This window comes from Monodon monoceros, unplaced genomic scaffold (assembly GCF_005190385.1).
Source record: "Monodon monoceros isolate NGI ecotype Baffin Bay Population unplaced genomic scaffold, NGI_Narwhal_1 Super_Scaffold_2, whole genome shotgun sequence".
Taxonomy (NCBI): Eukaryota; Metazoa; Chordata; class Mammalia; order Artiodactyla; family Monodontidae; genus Monodon; species Monodon monoceros.
In genome coordinates this window covers 31,429,297-31,448,299 of record NW_021703776.1, presented here as the reverse complement: position 1 = coordinate 31,448,299, position 19,003 = coordinate 31,429,297, and the positions used below count along the sequence as shown (strand labels likewise).

At 39.1% G+C, this 19,003-nt stretch overlaps 1 protein-coding gene across 1 annotated transcript in view; it reads left to right on the top strand.

The window, feature by feature from the left end:
• DNAH11 (dynein axonemal heavy chain 11) overlaps positions 1 to 19,003 on the top strand; it is a 315,311-nt gene that overhangs the window by 265,599 nt on the left and 30,709 nt on the right. The window contains 6 exon segments of the mRNA XM_029233957.1: positions 2,934 to 3,138; positions 4,060 to 4,224; positions 6,124 to 6,264; positions 11,246 to 11,416; positions 14,465 to 14,587; positions 18,111 to 18,304. Coding sequence (XP_029089790.1) covers positions 2,934 to 3,138; positions 4,060 to 4,224; positions 6,124 to 6,264; positions 11,246 to 11,416; positions 14,465 to 14,587; positions 18,111 to 18,304 — 999 coding nt within the window.

Below are 19,003 nucleotides of genomic sequence, written 5' to 3'. Positions count from 1 at the left end.
GTTGTATGAGCTGTTTGTATATTTTGGAGATTAAGCCCTTGTCTGTTGCATCGTTTGCAAATAGTTTCTCCCATTCTATAGGTTTTTTTTTCTTTCATTGTTTTTAATGGTTTTCTTTGCTGTGCAACAGTTGTAAGTTTGGTTAGGTTCCAGTGGTTTATTTTTGTTTTTATTTCTGTTGCCTTGGCAGACTGACCTAAGAAAACACTGGTATGATTTATGTCAGAGAATGTTTTGCCTATGTTCTCTTCTAGGAGTTTTATGGTGTCTTGTTTTATATTTGAGTCTTGAAGCCATTTGGAGTTTATTTTTGTGTATAGTGTGAGGGTGTGTTCTAGCTTCATTGATTTACACGCAGCTGTCCAGCTTTCCCAACACCACTTGCTGAAGAGCCTGTCTTTTCCACATTGTATATTCTTGCCTCCTTTGTCGAAGATTAATTGTCCATAGGTTTGTGGAGAACTGTGAAAGTTTTTGTTGAAATATAGGATCACTACAATGGAAACAAAAGTTGAGAAATGGATGTAGACACTAGGTCATGAATCTGATCAATCTTTTGAGATTCTTAGCTGTGATGATGAAAGCTACAGTGACTCAGTGATTTAGTGATGAAAGCTTTAGCGATTTAAAAAAACTCTGATTTTTAAATAATCTTTACACACTAAAATTGTTTTATAAAAATCTCCCTAGTCAAATAGAGTGGCCAGTGTATCAGGTACCCTTTCCTCACTATTTGATGCAAGAGACTTCATCTCAGAGCAAGACACAGTTATGAAACATCCACCAACAGCAGCCTAAGATATTATCACATTAGGGCATTCTGAGTATCTCTCCTCAAGTTTAAAAAGAGTTATTGCAAATATTGTGACATTTTAGTAAAGAGGATTCAGCATTGCCTGAATGCTGAACTTATTATACAGTGTCTTTCTTTTGAATTGATCCAATTTACCAAAGTTGATAAATTTAGGAAGGTAACATCTCTCCCGTAAGTCAGTGAGATAAGTGGTCACCTTTTTCCCCTCATGATTATTTAACACACTATATTTAAATTAAAAACAATATGGGCTTTGGGTAACATTCTTATCATTGTCATGATGATACCTCTATAATGAAAATATACACTAAATAAGGAAGAATTCAGAATTTTAGTAAGTATTTAAGGTAAAATAGGAGACTGAGAAGATACTCCTTGCTTCAGCCATGCTCCCAGGGTCCTTAGATGAATTTTCACTCCAACGCAGTTCAGGCCACTTTGATGGAAGAATTTGAGAAGTTCCAGAGTTCATGGGTTCTGTCTGTCTGATGCATGAGTGCAAAAATAACTTCCCCTTGGCTAGAGCCTCATAGCAGGTTCCTGGCAGGAAAAAGACCACAGAGTAGGCTGGAATTGTTTGATAGAGTTAACATAGTGACTATTTACAAAAAGCATTTGCAGAGCAAAGGGTAAAGGGACCCCAGTAGAGGTGTTAAGGGTACATAGGATTTACAGCAGCGGGAAGCCCTTACTACCTGTAGGCCTGAAGGTATTACTAGGTCCTCTAAGCAGAGCTATGAAATGGGTCATAGCAGGACATAGCCTTCACCAGACCACGGCCCTGAAGCTGGCAAGATCCACTGGACCTCTCTCTCCTCCTGTACTGCTGTCTCCCACCAGTTCTTCCATCGGCCAAGCCCATCCAAAACCCGGAGGGCAAGGGAGCCCAGGCGATAACATCTTTAGGGATTAGCTACCAGCATCTGAGGTAGAGAAAAATCAGGCCCTCCCCTCGGCGGGGGAGACCGCATTCATTCATAGCTTTGCTTGCAATTACAGGAACCACATCTATCTAGGTGAAGCAAAACAGAGACTATTAGAAGGCTGCAGGGTGCCATGGCAACTGAGGGGAAGATGCAGCCAGGCTTCAAGGAAGAGGGGACCTGGAAGTCCAGAACATGCTTCCTTTGTGTTACTCTTTCATCTGAATACTGGTTTACTTCTTCTTTTCTGGGCAGCCAGGACGGTCTTTCTCTGCTGCTTGGTTCACCAGCAAGACAGAGTGACTTCAACACGAGCTTAGAGATTCCAGTTCCAACTCTCAATTCTTTCTGTCCCAATACTAAATCCCAGGAAAGGTTACTCTTGTTGGAACAGCTCAGATGAAGTACCTGCTCCTGGGTCCCCATGGCCAGAGGAACAGGGACACAAAAAGAAGCGTGGTCTCTGAGAGCCCACCCCTGTGTGAGACGGAGCTTGCAAGAATGCTGTCCATGCATCCCACACAACAGGCTTCCTAAACTTTGCTTCTGAGCCAGTGCCAAAAGTATTAAAACTGGGTAAAGTGCCCAAGGAATTTGTATGTTTTTTATTTTTATTGAAAATTTTTTTTTGTTACCATTACTCATAGTCACATGACAGGGGCTTAGAAAAAAGAATCACTTCTGCCTAATTTTAAGTGGCTTAAATTAAGCATATTTAAGCACAAGTCTATGTGTATTTTTCATATACATAGATTTTACGTGTGTATGTATATACACACGTATGTATGTATATACACACATAAATGCATACATACTCATTTCAGTTTATCCTTAAAGAATAACAATGTTTATAAGATTAATCACAGAAAGCATAATAGAGTAAATAAAGCTAGTATTTGTTGTTACAGATTCTTTATATGATTTATTGTGTTTCACTGTTACAGTGACACTATGAGGTGAGTACTACTATTATCACTGTTTTCCACGTAAGGAAACTTAATCATATAGAGGTTTCGTGGATGGATCATTTCTATTCCTCCTCTTACACTTTGGGGAGACAGAGAGTAGATGAAGAATCATAAATCACCTGGTTTTATGGCCTGTGTACATTACTAGAATACAGGAGTGGAGTGACACCTTCATATCAGTTATGGTGCATGAGAGCCTCCTGACTGTCTTTGTTATGCCCCCTTTAGGTACATCAAGATTGGGGATAAAGAGTGTGAATTTAACCACAGCTTTCGTCTTATCCTTCACACAAAACTGGCAAATCCTCACTATAAGCCAGAATTGCAAGCTCAGACAACCCTCCTCAATTTCACGGTCACAGAAGATGGTCTGGAAGCCCAGCTGCTGGCAGCGGTTGTCAGTATTGAAAGGCCAGATTTGGAGAAACTTAAGGTAAAAATTGTGAAATCATTCCCCCAACACTTATTCAGGGCACAGATTAGAGTGCCAGACACAGGAGTGTAAGATGGGCTGCCTGCCCTCCAGGATCTTTCAGTCTAATTGAGAAAACTGAGGGTGTATCTGAACAGTCAAGGAGCAGCTCAAGGGTACTTCTGATAAGTAGTTAGGATTGTGCCACAGGAGATGGGCTAGTTGTAGGTCTTGTTTGATGCAGGTGACTAGGGCAGGCAAAGACGCGTACTAGTCCTGGAAAGCAGGGCTAGAGAAGCAGGTACTTGCCCTGGAAGGTTAGAAGGAAGAGAGGGATCTCCTTCCCTCTGCCCAGGGTAGAGAGCTATCTCTTCCTCTGATCAGGGTAGAGAGGGCTCTCTTTCTTTCTGCCCAGGTTATAGAGGAATGTTCCCCAGGCTTCCTCTCCCCAAGTGATTGCCTGGGCCCCCGGGAGTTTTTAACTCTCAAGCTCTGCCTCCAGGAATTAGCTGATTACTACTTAAATGTTCCTGAGAACCCGTGATTGTCTGGATCCACCCACCTCTGTAGTTTTCAGGGTAGCAGTTGCCCCGTGACCTCAGTCCTCTGATGGGTAAGTAAGGGCTGTTACGTTTAGCTTTTTTCCTGTGTGAGGATGGAAATAATGACTTTTCTGTCTTTCAATGTGAAGCAGAAACCAGAAGTTTCTTCCTGTAGGTTAAATGAATGATATATGGTCATGCTCTGGACCCTGGAGTGCACCCAGCTCTCACCATGCCTTCTGAATGTTTTTTTAAAGAATTAAGAAAGTTTTTGATTAGTACAATTTTAATGCTACGTGTGTTTCATCATATATGATTCCATGAAATTGATGATTAAGGAAACTCTGCTTAAAAACATGAATTTAATCACCTTTCTCACATTTTGCTTGGTTTGCCTTAGTTGGTTTTGACAAAGCACCAAAATGACTTTAAGATAGAGCTGAAGTATCTGGAGGACGACCTCCTTCTGCGTCTCTCTGAGGCAGAGGGGAGCTTTCTAGATGACACCAAACTGGTGGAGAGCCTGGAGAGAGCAAAGGCCACCGCGGCAGAGATAGAGTGCAAGGTAGGAAAAGGCAAAGGCTGCCTGGCGGGGTTTAATGCTCCATTTGAATGAAGTGCTCGGGGTGAAAATGTAATCCAACTTGGCCGTTCTCTAAGAGTACTGACACTTTGTGGAATTCAGGTCTTTTCATAAACTGCCCTTAAAAAGTGGACTGTGTGGGGTTCTGAATGGAGAGGTGGTTGAACTTGTGCTTCTCCTAACGCAGCAAAGATCCAATCTTTCAGATTAGACTCTGTCAGGCTATTATTTTTTCCTGAGTGACTAAATTTTTGAAGAAAATTGGGCCCTGCTGGCTTATGTAGTCTAAAATCTTAAAAGGCTTAGCCTCCTTTGGGAAACCGACATCCTACAGTCTCATCACAGGCTTCCTGGTCTATTGTGCATTTTAGAGAAATACTTAGAGTTGCAGTTTTGTTTACAGGCCTTCAGTGCTGGGAGACTGAGCCAGGGGTGATCTCCTGCTGCTCTCAAATGCATTATTCCCCCGGGAAAGTGACATTTCCTAAAAGCTAGAAAAAAGTGTTCATTTAGTCGACTTCCTGCTGAATGTCCAACATGTGTCCCAGTGTGCCTTCTGCATGCACTTCGGACGTTCACAAATGGCCACTAGCCCTTAAAATGCTGATGTTTCAAAATGAGAGGAACCCTCATTTGCTTTCTGGAGTATCCTCATTACTGTAATCTATTAATTACCCAGCCAAGGCTGTGTCACCACACATCCAATATATTTGTCTTAGTTTAAGCGAGGAAATGGAATCCCAGGTTACTCTATCCTTTTAAGTAAGTGAATTCTAGGTGGCTGCTAAATGGTAAAGATTAGAGCAATTAAGTAAATTAGGTCTTAGCTTTGAAGTTAACTTCTCACTGTCTCTTAAAATGTCTCTTCCTATCTTCCTAATATATTGCCATTTTGGGACTTCCCTCTCCCCTCTACATTTTCTTTATTTTCTTTTACATACAAGTATGATGAATCAAGTCTATAAAAAAAAGGTTGGACATGGACTTCCCTGGTGGCGCAGTGGTTGGGAGTCCGCCTGCCGATGCAGGGGACACGGGTTCGTGCCCCGGTCCGGGAGGGTCCCGCATGCCGCGGAGCGGCTGGGCCCATGAGCCATGGCCGCTGGGCATGTGCGTCCGGAGCCTGTGCTCCACGGCGGGAGGGGCCACAGCAGTGAGAGGGCCATGTACCGCAGAAAAAAAAAAAAAAAAAAGGTTGGACAAATACTGTATCTTATAAAACCGTAGGACCAGCAGCAATCCTAGACAGAAGAGATTTGTGTCTTGAATAAAAATGAATATGTTAGTTGATGATGGTGTGAGTGTTTAATTATCACTCTGAATGTACCCAGAGGCTAATACAAAGATAAACTAAATGGAACTATATGAGCATATGGATGATCTGGTGCAAAGTCAGAAGTAGACAGTCACGAGTCTTTCTATAAAGGCTTTTTAGTAAGCACGGCTGTTGGATATTTTACTGACCTTGGCTGCTTTTGTATACCTTGTTGACTAATAAAGTTATTGACATTGAATTGACCCAGCAGACTTTCCAGAGCTATCCCTGGGAGGTGATATAGCTGGGTTATTAACCCCCGAAAGAGAGAGGGGAGGCAGGAAGGTGACATTACTCAGAATAAATTCTGTAGAACCAAAAACAATCAGGTTTGTTTACTCTGTAATCATTAACACAGCTAGAGTTATGTCCATTCTCACTTAAAACTCAGCTTATAAAAAGATTATTTTAAAATATGAATTTTATGATCTTAGAAAAGCCCAAGCACAGAGATGCCATACATGTTATCCATTTTAATACTACTAATTTCTCATTTCAGATATGTCCCTTCCATCACATAGACAATATGACGAGTAAGTTACTTATGTTGTCTGATCCCACCGTAGGTGATTGAAGCTAAAGAAAATGAAAGAAAAATCAACGAGGCCCGACAGTGTTACAGACCCGTGGCAGCAAGAGCATCTCTGCTTTATTTTGTTATTAATGACCTCAGAAAAATCAACCCCATCTATCAATTCTCTTTGAAGGTAATGATGACTAGACTAAGAAAAAATTTAAACTTGAGGAGTTCAACTTGTTTCTGGAAGTTTAAAATTTATTTTTAAGCAATCAGTGCATACAGTAAGGAGTCTCCAGGACTTAGCTAGCAAAAAAAAAACAAGACAAAGAAAAAATCCTCACTTTTCTCTCTAACTTTCATTTATAATTTTCAATAAGGCTTTGAGATAAACTATGCAACATCACAGTACATAGTTTTTGTTCTCACACAGAGTCTTAAGGAGTTTAATATATATAAGGGAATTCTGCTGGAGGCTCCTCTACTTTCCTTATGAAAGTGTACATGTTTCATAAAAAGATTTCGCATTTTATTTTGGTATAGAGGGATAAAAAGTGAGAATAACTATTGATTGAGCCACTGTTACATGCAAGGCACTTTCATACTCTGGTGCATTCTTATGCCTGAAACATCTCATTAAAGTATATTATTATATCCCTATTTAAAAAACTAACATGTTCAGATTTTAAATAAATTGCCAAAGAATTCACATTTCATAATTGTAAGAGTCAGGATTTGAACCCAAGGCTGATTCCAAAGCCCACGCTCTTTACTTTGTACCATTCTGCCTCTGGGCAGTATTCATTCATTCTGTCATTCAGTTTTTAAACAAATAGCTATTGAGATCAATGATAGTGCCAGATGCTGTGCTGGTTACTGAGTGTACAGTTTGGAAAACACAGATATGAGTGGAGATGTGTAGTTGTGTGTGTGTATAAAAGTGACAAATACAATGCGAGAGAACAGTAGGGATGGAGGGGCTGTTTTACTGGGGGCTCAGGGAAGGCCTCAGAGGAAGTGAGATTATAGCTGATTCCTAAAGGTTACATAGGATTTGGCCGTGTAAAGAGTGTTTGGAGAAAGAAAGGATGTGTGAGATGGGAAAGAGTTCTCGAGATTCCAGGTGAATGAATCTATGTGGCTGGAGGGTAATGAGAGAGGGAGAAGATGGCAAGACATGAGTCCTGAGAGGTAGGAGGGTCTAGATCACATGAGGTCTATGCTGGGGAGTTTGGATTATAGCGTGTGGGCAAAAAGAAGCCATTGAAAGGCTGTAAGCAGATGACTGCCATGATGGCAGAAGACTCAGAAGTGAATAGACTTATGGTTTGAAGCTAGAATAATCAGCCCTTGGAGATGGATTGGATATGGGCAAAAATAAAGAGGAAGAGTCACGAATAACTAGCAAGTGTCTAGTAATGTGAAACACGTGCAGAAATTCTGAGAAGCACAGTGGGATTGGATTTTAGAACAGCTGCAGGGTAGAAGGAGAAAAATAAAACCGCCCAGGACTACTCAACTACCAAAACTAGGCTAAGGTATTACAAGGAAAGAAAACTACAGAGCAGCCTCCGCCAGCATAATCTGTTATGCTCACGTGGGATTTATGACAGGAATGCAAGTTGGTTAAACATGAAAAAACCACACAATGGAATTCTTCATATTAATAGAATAAAAAAGAGAAAAATCATATAATAATTTCAATGGATGCAGACAAAGAACTTGACAAATTTCAACACCTGGTTAAAAGAGACAAAAAAGAAACTGAGCAAACTGGGAATAGATGGTAACTTCTCTGTGTGATAAAGGGCATCTGTAAAAATTTTCAGCTAACATTACACTTCATGTTGAAAAATTGAATGCTTTCCCCTAAGATCAGGAACAAAACGATGATATCTTCTCTTAACACTTCTATTCAGTACTGCACTGGAGGTTATAGCCAGTGAAGTAATACAATAAAAGACACAGAAATTTTAAAAGAAGAAGAAAAACGGTCTTTTTTTTTCACAGATGACCTTACCAGGTGTGTAGAAAATCATAAGAAATCTACAAAAAAGCTGAAGTGAGTTTTTAGCAAGATGGCAGGATAAAAAGTCAATATACAAAACTCATTGTATTTCTATATATGAGGAACAAACAACTGAAAAATAAAAGTAATACCTCAATACTGTGTTTACAATAGCTTCCAAAATCTTGGAACTCTTAGGGATGATTTTAACAAAACAAATACAAATCTGCATACTAAAAGCTACAAAACATTGTTAAGAAAATTAAAGGAGGTCTAACTAAATGGTGAGAGAGACCATGTTTGTGGCTTGGAGCAGTCAATATTATTAAGATTTCAGTTCTCTCCAAATTAATCTATAGTTTTAATTCAGTCTTAATCAAAATCCAAGAAGGCTTTTTTTGTAGAAATTGGCAAACTGATTCTAAAATTTGTGTAGAAATGCAGAGTATTTAAAAATAACTAAATAATGAAAAAGAAGAACAAATGTGGAAGACTTACAGTACATGATTTCGAGACTTATTACACTGATTGGCCTAAAGAAAACTACACTGATCAATGGCACAGAATAGACAGTCCAGCAGCAGACCCACAAATGTATGGTCAACTGATTTTTTGCAGTGAATGCCAAGACAATTCAATGAGGAGGGGATAGTTTTTACAAGTGGTGCTGGGACGACTGGATATCCACTTGGAATAAAATGAACCTCAGCCACTACATTACTCTATATACAAAATGAGCTCAAAATGAATAAGCTAAACTCTAAAATTTCTAGGAGAACAATAGAAGGAAATGTTTGGGCTTTGGGTTAGGCAAAGATTTATTCTTAGGATACCAGAGAAAGAAAAAAATTGATAAATTGCACCTTATCAAATTAAAAATTTATCGTCTTGAGAAGACATGAAGAAAATGAAAAGACAAGCCATAGACCAGTAAGTTATTTCCAATACACATGTTTAACAAAGAACTTATATCAGAATAGAAAACTCAATAGTAAGACAACGCAATTAAAAAAAATAGAAAGGTTTGTGCATGTATACTAAGACATAAATATTGCCCACAAGCACATTTTTAAGATGCTCAGCAGATATCAGAGAAATGCAAAGTAAAAGCGGAATGACGTATTACCGTATACCCGGTAGAATGGCTAAAATTTTACAAGACTGTCAGTAACAAGTGTTAGCACCGATGTGGTACTGCAACTCTTTCATGTTGCTGGTTGGGATGCAAAGTGTTAAAACCATTTTGGAAAACAATTTGTTAATTTCTCATAATGTTATACATACACTTACAAAATGATCCTAAAATTTTTACTCTAAGTATTTACCCAAAGGAAATGAAAACGTATGTGCACTCAAAAACAAAGTACTACAAGTACATACTTATATGATGCTAAAATGAATCTGGTGTGACAGAAACATTCAGCAGTGGGCAGGGGTAGGTATCGTGGTGGGAACGGATTGCAACGAGGCACATGAGAACTTCTGGCGGGGGGTGACATGAATAGATCGTTTCTACATTTTGATTGCAGTGATTTTTACGGAAGTATATACATTTGTCAAAACTCGAGCTGTATACTTAACGGTGCATTTTGTTGTGTGTAAATTAAAAATTGATTTTAAAATGTAAATATTAAATGAGTACTTTGTTAATACCTTCTTACCAATATTTACCACATGTCTGTCATTGTAGGGTTTTACTTTCAGTCAAATATACATAATTCAAGGCCAATCAGTCTGTGGTCTTCGGCCCCTGTCCACCAGTCAAAAAATTTAATATTTTATGTTATATCTATTTATAGATATAGATATTTAGATATATTTACCTATGTATTTAAATATATGTAGATATATGTAAAAACCTATTCAGCCCCCTTGTTACCAAGGCATACAATGGAGTAAGAAAGAAATATTGAGTGATTTTAAAAAGGACAAGATAATCAAAGGGGATCACAAAAGTACATGTGTGGAATAATAGAAACAAAAAAATAACCTGTTAAAAAATGGGCAAAGAACTTGAATAGACATTTTTCCAAAGAAGACATACAAATGACCAACAAGCATTTGAAAAGATGTTCAACATCACTAATCTTAAGGAAAATGCAAATCAGAATCGCAATGAGATACCATTTCACAACTATTAAGATAGCTACAAGATTAAAAAAAAGAAAAAGGAAGAAAATACCAAGTGTTGGCAACTATCTGGAGAAATTGGAACCCTTTTGAACTGTTGGTAGGATTGTAAAATGGTGCAATTACTTTGGAAAACAATATGACAGTTCTTTAAAAAAAATTGCCACATGATTCAGCAACTCCACTTCTGGACATATACCCAAAACAATCGAAATATGGTCTCAAAGAGATACTTGTACACCCATGTTCATAGCATTATTCACGACAGACAAAAGGTGGAAGCAAACCAAATGTCCGTCACTGGATGAACAGATAAATTAAAATGTTGTACGTACACACAGTGGAATATTATTTAGCCTTAAAACGGAAGGCTAAATTCTGACACATGCTACAGCATAGATTAACGTTGAAGACATTATATTGAGTGAAACAAGCCTGTCACAATAAGACAAATACTATATAATTCCACTATATTAGGTATCTAGAGCAGTCAAACTTATAGAAACAGAATGTAGAACGGTGATTGCCAAGGGCTGGGGGGAGAGGGAATAGGGAGTTATAATTAAATGAGTTTTTTAAATGAGTTGTTGTTTAACAGTGTTTCAGTTGTTCAAGAAGAAAACATTTTGGAGATTGGTTGTACCACAGTGTGAAAATACTTAATACTACTTAACGGTACACTTAAAACTATTAAGACAGTAAATTTACACTTTGGGTATTTTACCACAATTAAAAATAAAAATATAAATTTTTTAAAAGCGCATGGGTAGAAGAAGAGAGGACAGTGCAATTCAATTGGTCAGGGAGGAAATGTGGGTAGATTTTATGAAATAATGTTAAAAATAATAGTAATGGCAGCAAACTTTGAATGAGCACTTACCAGGTGCCGGAAGCTGTTCTAAGAGCTCATAGAATCCTTGTAAAACCCGTCCTGTTCTCTCTCCCCATAGATAAACTGTAGCCTGTGTGCCTGAGACTAGCTAGACATCCAGCCACCAGTTGTCACCCTTTAACGGTCACTTGTATTCCCCAGGCTTTCAACATGCTGTTCCACAGAGCCATCGAGCAGGCTGACAAGGTGGAGGACACGCGGGGACGCGTTTCAGTCCTGACCGAGAGCATCACCCACGCCGTCTTCCTCTACACCAGCCGGGCGCTGTTTGAGAAGGACAAACTCACCTTTCTGTCCCAGATGGCTTTTCAGGTAAGGAAATCAGTCACTCAAAAGCAGCCCCAGAACCAAAGTCACGCATCTCTGTTTATTATGTACTGCTGCTGAAGTGAAGTTGTTTTGGAAGCTCTTCGCAGCATGAGGAGAGTTTCCATTTCGCAGAGGGAACTTGGGCATATGACAAACTGCTAGTAGGTCAGGGTGCATTGGCTTGGGTGGGTTTGCACTTTGGGCAGCCACATCAGCTGTCATCCTGAAAAACAGGTCAATGAAGACATTGGCCTCACCTTCCCAGGTCCTGTACAGACCTCCCAGGTACTGCCGGGGAGTTCCTTGGAGAGAATCTCAAGCTCAGCTTTCCAGATCTGAGTGCCCCTAGGAGATTTTCAGAGCCCCTTTAAAAAACAGTGAATGGGTGAAGGGAGCTCCACATTTCACGCTCCTAACTTCAGTGAGACCTACTACCCTTTTATTCTTTTTGATGTGGACTTCTGCAATAGATTCTGTTTAAATAAAAGTGCCCGTGATGAGAAAGAAACATTGAGGACCACATTCCTAGATGAAATAAGAATGTGGTCCTTTTATTAGTTCATTTACTGTATATCTTTTTCTATCAGTTCAAATTGTGATGAAAGATGTCATTTCTTTTGTGTCCTCCCAAGTGCCTTGCTCAAAGAAGGCATTTTAAAATACCCGCTGTTCAGGGAGATCAGCTCGGTGCCTTGTGACCACCTAGAAGGGTGGGGTAGGGAGGGTGGGAGGGAGACGAAAGAGGGAGGGGATATGGGGATATATGTATGCATATAGCTGATGCACTTTGTTATACAGCAGAAACTAACACACCATTGTAAAGCAATTATATGCCAATAAAGATGTTAAAAAAAAAATAAAATGAAATAAAATAAAATACCTGCTGTTAATAGTGATAAATTAGCACTTCTTTCAATACTTTTGGTATTAATAGATTCCTTTGGGTTAAAAAAGTAATATATGGGTGTAATCATTTTATAATGTATGTGATAAACAGGAGTAATGCATTACAAAACAAAATTTTTCTTTTCAGTTTTCTCCCAATTTTATTGAGATATAGTTGACACATGACGTATTATGTGTTCAGTGTAATGATCTTATATATGTATATGTTATGAAATGATTACCCAATAAGTGTAGTTAACATTCGTCACCGTACATAGTTACATTTTTTTTTCCATGATGAGAACTTTTAAGATCTATTCTTTTAGCAACTTTCGAATATACAGTACAGTAATGTTAACTATAGTCACCGTGCTGTACATGACATCCCAGGACTTATGTTATAACTGAAAGTTTATACTTTTTTTTTTTTTGATAGTTTATACTTTTGACTAGCTTCATCCATTTCTACACCCCTCAGCACCCACCTCTGACAACCACCAGTTTATTCTCTGTATCTGTATTCTGTTTTTTAAGATTTCACATAAAAGTGAGATCATACAGTGTTTATCTTTCTGTGTGTGACTTTTTTCCTTAGCATAATGCCCTAAAGGTCCATCCTTACTGTTGCAAATGACAGGATCTCCTTCTTTTTATGGCTGAATAATATTCCATTGTATATATGTGTGTACATATATATACATTATACACACACACGCATACACACACATATATATACCACATTTTCTTCATCCATTCATCCATATATGGACACTTAGGTTGTTTTTATGACTTGGCTATTGTAAATAATGCTGCAATGAACATAGTACAGATATCTTTTTGAGATAGTGATTTCATTTCCTATGAATATACACCCAGAAGTAGAACTGCTGGATTCTGTAATAGTTGTAGTTTTAATTTTTTGAGGAACCTCCGTACAATTTTCCATAGTAGCCACACCAATTTACATTCCCACCAACAGTGTACACATCCTCACCAGCATTTGTCATCTCTTGTCTTTTTGCTAACAGCCATCCTAACAGGTGTGAGGTGATGTCTCATGTGGTTTTGATTTTCATTTCCCTGATGATTCGTGATGTTGAGCACTTTTTCATGTTATCTGTCAGCCGTTCGTATGCCTTCTTTGGTAGAATGCCTATTCAGTTCCTCTGCCCATTTTTTAATCAGATTGTTTGTGGGTTTTGCTGAAATTTTTGTGTTTATACATATTGTTCATGAACAGTAATGGACCAGGGATGATAAAACATGACATGCATACACATGCATGCACATCTATTTAAAACTTCTTTTTAGAATATCTAGATAAATTATAATCTATCTGAAATACTGACAGTCTACATAAATCAAAGCTTCATATCTATTTGGACAATTTCTTGTGTGTTGAAATAAATCAAATTGAATTAAGAAAAATTATCCAATAAGATATTTTGATATACGTTACCACCCATAATGCATTTTGAAAATATCTAGAATTTTTAAGTAGCACAAACCTCAAACATTTTACCTGCTTAATTTTATAAGGTGTTACAGTTTTTATGAGGAAATTAGAAATATGTCATTTGTGCCCTCCACTCAAGTGTTTTATGGACTCCTTAACAATTCTGTGACCAGAATGTCTAAAGTTTCGGTTCGTGATGTGTTTGCTTAGTTGTATCTGTAAAACAACAATTTCCAGTTTTTCTCAGCATAATCTCCCATATAAGAAAAATCTTTTATACATCTTGCAGTTCATTGGATATAATTTCTATACCAGGACTAACTTACAATACTAGTTTTACCTTTTGTTTAGTAATTCAATCCATTGTCATCTGAGGCTTTGTCAATTTGTATAACAAGTTTCAAGACAAGTTTGATCTAACAGTAGAAGGCTAAATATGAAAGCATATTTCAGATATGCTGCTAATAGGCACGGGTATTAAATTTGAAATAAACCAGGCTTCGTAATTATTTGCTATTCGATTTCCAATCAAGATTTTGAGATCACGAGCATAATCTAAGATTCCTTATTTCAACTACAGAACAGATATGTATGTATAGGAATTCTCAGAAGGCTTACTTCTGTCTGTTCAATCATATCTGTTAAGTGGTGACTGCGTCCTTGATTTTGATGCAAGCCAAATGACCTTTTCAATTTTGTGTACTCTCAAGATTTTGCTGAGAAAGAAAGAGATAGATCCTCTTGAATTGGATTTCCTGCTTCGGTTCACAGTTGAATGCGCTTACATGAGTCCTGTTGACTTCCTAACTGATCAGTCATGGAGCGCTATTAAGGTATGTTAGGAACATGATTTTTCAATTGCTAAATCTTGTTTCAAATCTCTGTTCTCTAAGATGTAGAAATGTAGTTTAAAAAATACAGGTGATATACACCATTTCCGTTGTAGATATATGCTATCTTTAATTTTTTGAAGAATTTCCCATACTCTTTTCCACAGTGGCTGAACCAATTTACATTTCCACAAACATCTACTAGTTTCCCTTTTCTTATTTGGAAGTAAAGGAACTTGTGACCTATTTATGGATGGGAAAGTTGTTAATAAATATGTATAATGTATAGGACCTTTGGTTAAAGTTGAGGAATATATTGGGTTGGCCAAAAGGTTCATTCGTTTTTTTCCGTAAATGGCTCTGGTAGCACTTAGTTGTCTTTAACTTGATTCAAAACCATTTTGTTAGATTGTATGTGACAGCTGTCATATCAGCGTGCATTTTAAAAAGAAGACTTATCGGGCTTCCCCGGTGGCGCAATGGTTAAGAATCTGCCTGCCAGTGCAGGAGACACGGGTTCGAGCCCTGGTCCTGGAAGATCCCACATGCCTCGGAGCTACTAAGTCCGTGCGCCACAACTACTGGGCCTGCGCTGTAGAGCCCGTGAGGCACAACTACTGAAGTCTGCGTGCCTAGAGCTCGCGCTCTGCAACAAGAGAAGCCACCGCAATGAGAAGCCCGTGCACCGCAACAAAGAGTAGCTCCCGCTCACCGCAACTAGAGAAAGCCTGCGCGCAGCAACGAAGACCCAACGCAGCGACAAATAAATTAATCAATTAACTAATTAATTAAAACAAAGACATCAGAATTGGTGAATCTGGGGCTTCCCTGGTAGCGCAGTGGTTGAGAATCCGCCTGCCAGTGCAGGGGACACGGGTTCGAGCCCTGGTCCGGGAAGATCCCACATGCCGGAGAGCAACTAAGCCCATGTGCCTGTGCTCTAGAGCCCATGAGCCACGACTACTGAGCCTGTGCGCCACAACTACTGAATCCCACGTGCCTAGAGCCCGTGCTCTGCAACAAGAGAAGCCACTGCCATGAGAAGCCCACACACCGCAACAAAGAGTAGCTCCTGCTCGCCACAACTAAAGAAAGCCTGCGTGCAGCAATGAAGACCCAACAAAGCCAAAAAGAAATTAATTAATTATTCAAAATTGGTGAATTTTTGTGTAGCCATTTTAGTATTAAAGTTGGAAGAAAAACAACATTTTCAGCATATTATGCTTTATTATTTCAAGAAAGGTAAAAATGCAACCGAAATGAAAAAAGAGATTTGTGCAGTGTATGGAGAAGGTGCTGTGACTGATCGAACGTGTCAAAAGTGGTTTGCCAAGTTGCATGCTGGAGATTTCTCGCTGGACGATGCTCCACAGCCGGGTAGACCAGTTGAAGTTGATAGCGATCAAATTGAGACATTAATTGAGGACAGTCAACATTATACCACGTGGGAGATAGCCGACATACTCAAAATACCCAAATCAAGCGCTGAAAATCATTTGCACCAGCTTGGTTATGTTCATTGCTTTAATGTTTGGGTTCTACATAAGTTAAGGAAAAAAACCCTTCTTGACCATATTTCCCCAAGCGATTCTCTACTTAAACGTAATGAAAATGTTCCGTTTTTAAAACAAATTGTGACGGGTGATGAAAAGCGGATACTGTACAGTAATGTGGAACGGAAGAGATCGTGGGGCAAGTGAAATGAGCCACCACCAACCATACCAAAGGCCGGTCTTCCTTCATCCAAAGAAGGTGATGTTGTGTATATGGTGGGATTGGAAGGGAGTGTCCTCTATTATGAGCTCCTTCCGGAAAACCAAACGATTAATTCCAACAGGTACTGCTCCCAATTAGACCAACTGAAAGCAGCACTCGATGAAAAGCATCCAGCATTAGTCAACAGGAAACGCATAATCTTCCATCAGGACAACGCAAGACCGCATGTTTCTCTGATGACCAGGCAAAAACTGTTACAGCTTGGCTGGGAAGTTCTGATTCGCCAGCCGTATTCACCAGACATTGCACCTTCGGATTTCCATCTTTACAAAATTCTCTTATCGGAAAAATTTTCCGTTCCCTGGAAGACTGTAAAAGGCACCTGGAACGGTTCTTTGTTCAAAAAGGTAAGAGTTTTGGGAAGATGGAATTATGAAGTTGCCTGAAAAATGGCAGAAGGTAATAGAACAAAAGGGTGAATACGTTGTTCAATAAAGTTCTTGGTGAAAATGAAAAATGTGTCCTTTATTTTTACTTAAGAAACAAAGGCACTTTTTGGTCAACCCAATGAATAATCTTTTTTCAGTTGACCTGTATCTAGTTTCTTTATTTTGTTTTCTTTTTTATAATATTTCTCTGCTTTTTCAAAATAGTTTTGTTAATTTATACAGCAATATAGTAATTTACTATAATTGTAAAATGTTTAAGCAGAGCAGAATGCTGTAGAGGAAAAAGTGGTAGTATTCTTCAACCCCAGTCATCAATCCTTATTCCATTTTTCTGTTAGAAGATCCTATTATTAAAAGTTTATTCTCTGAGGCTCTGGAGTTCCTCAGGCTAAGTTTCACCCTACTCTTTTTTTCTAAAGCAGAAACATTTCTGTGTATTAAAAATAACTATGTTATTCCTTATTTTTATAGTGCGTTTAGATTTTTTTAAATATTGGTTTGTTTGTCTGCGTGGGCTCTTCGCTGCAGCGCACGGGCTTCTCTCTAGTTGTGGCGTGCGGGTTTTCTCTTCTCAAGTTGTGGCGCACGGGCACCAGGACACGTGGGCTCTGTAGTTTGCGGTAAGCAGGCTCAGTTGCCCCGTGGTATGTAGGATCTTAGTTCCCCGACCAGGGGTTGAACCCGCGTCCCCTGCATCGGAAGGCGGATTCTTTACCGCTGGACCACCAGGGAAGTCCCCTAGGTTTTATTTTAATAGCATTTTTAATTAGATTATTACTTTAGAATTAGAAGTTCAAGTTCAGTTGTGTATCAGTCAGGCTCTCGGCAGAAAACAAATGGCACACGAAAGTGTGATTTTTAAGAAAAGTTGAACAAAGAGTATATTTTTATAATATGGGAGTAAAGATGAGGGGACAAACCAGGGATGGGGATGGAAAAAGGTGGAAAAGGGGCAGTTACTGAAACTACTGAGAAATGAAGTTATGGGAGAGAGCCTACCTTTGGAACCTGTGGCATTCTGTAAAGAAACATAGCCACTGCCAAACTATGTCACCACAGGAAAGAGCTGGGGAAGAAATAACCTCGCCTCTCTTCTCCAACCCTTTTGCCAGTGGTTCCTATTGGTCAAACCCAACCCTATTGGTCAAACCCAACCAGGCCAGAGATCCAGGGAACTTTGTTCAAGCCATCCTTAGCAATCACCCTCTTTGCAGGGCAGGAAAGGGTACAGAGTAAATCTAGAGAGGAAACAAACACTATCCAGCACAAGTTACTTACACAGGGTTTGATACATTCATCTTTATGTCAAACTCTGAGCTATTCTACACCCCATTCCCATCTGTTCCCCTACTGTATTACAGGCAGTAGCCCTCATGGAAGAGTTCCAAGGCCTAGACCGAGATGTGGAAGGATCAGCGAAGCAGTGGAGGAAGTGGGCAGAATCCGAGTGTCCAGAAAAAGAAAAGTTACCACAAGAGTGGAAGAAAAGAAGTTTAATACAGAAGCTGATTATTTTGAGAGCAGTGCGCCCTGACAGAATGACACATGCTCTCAGGTGGGCGCAGTTAGCACTTTGGGAAATGCAAGTTAACCTAGAGGAAACTTTGTCTTAAGGACTAGAAGTATCTGGTGGACGCATTTATGGTTCATGTTCATGAAAAGTGATTCTGCAGAAATTTTAATACTGCAATCACTACTTTTGTTCAAATCTGCTAACATTGAACAGTGTGCTAGTCTGTCGGCAGACTGAACGTATTCTTCCTGAAAAGCTTAATTCTGAAATCAATAGGGGAAACAGGGAACCTATGGAAATATTCTAGGAAGAGAGCTGGCAGAGTTCAGAGGCCAGGAACATGCATTACCCAAGTGTGATTCCCATTGTTTATATTTAGAGCGGCCCTTTGGCTCCAAAGATTTTGCACATCAAACAAAAAATGAATGCCTTTTGTGGATTCACTCATAGTCCTATAACTTTACAACCAACAGGATTTAAAAGCAGAAATGCCTGCCTACATCTTGGTTTAAGTGTCCCTTTCCTTTGCCCTTTTGGCTCCTAACTGGTAATACAGTGCTTAATTCCAATTTGAATTCAACGGTCAAAGAGTTCCCAGGTTCCTTCCCTAGCGAGCTGCTTTTTTGTCAGCAGCATTCACTTGCCTCAGGTTTTCTTCCTTGGCTTTGTCTGTTTAGCCAATTTTCCCTTTGCAGAAGCCCCCGCCACACCCTACTTTACAAGTTAATTCTGCTTAGTAGT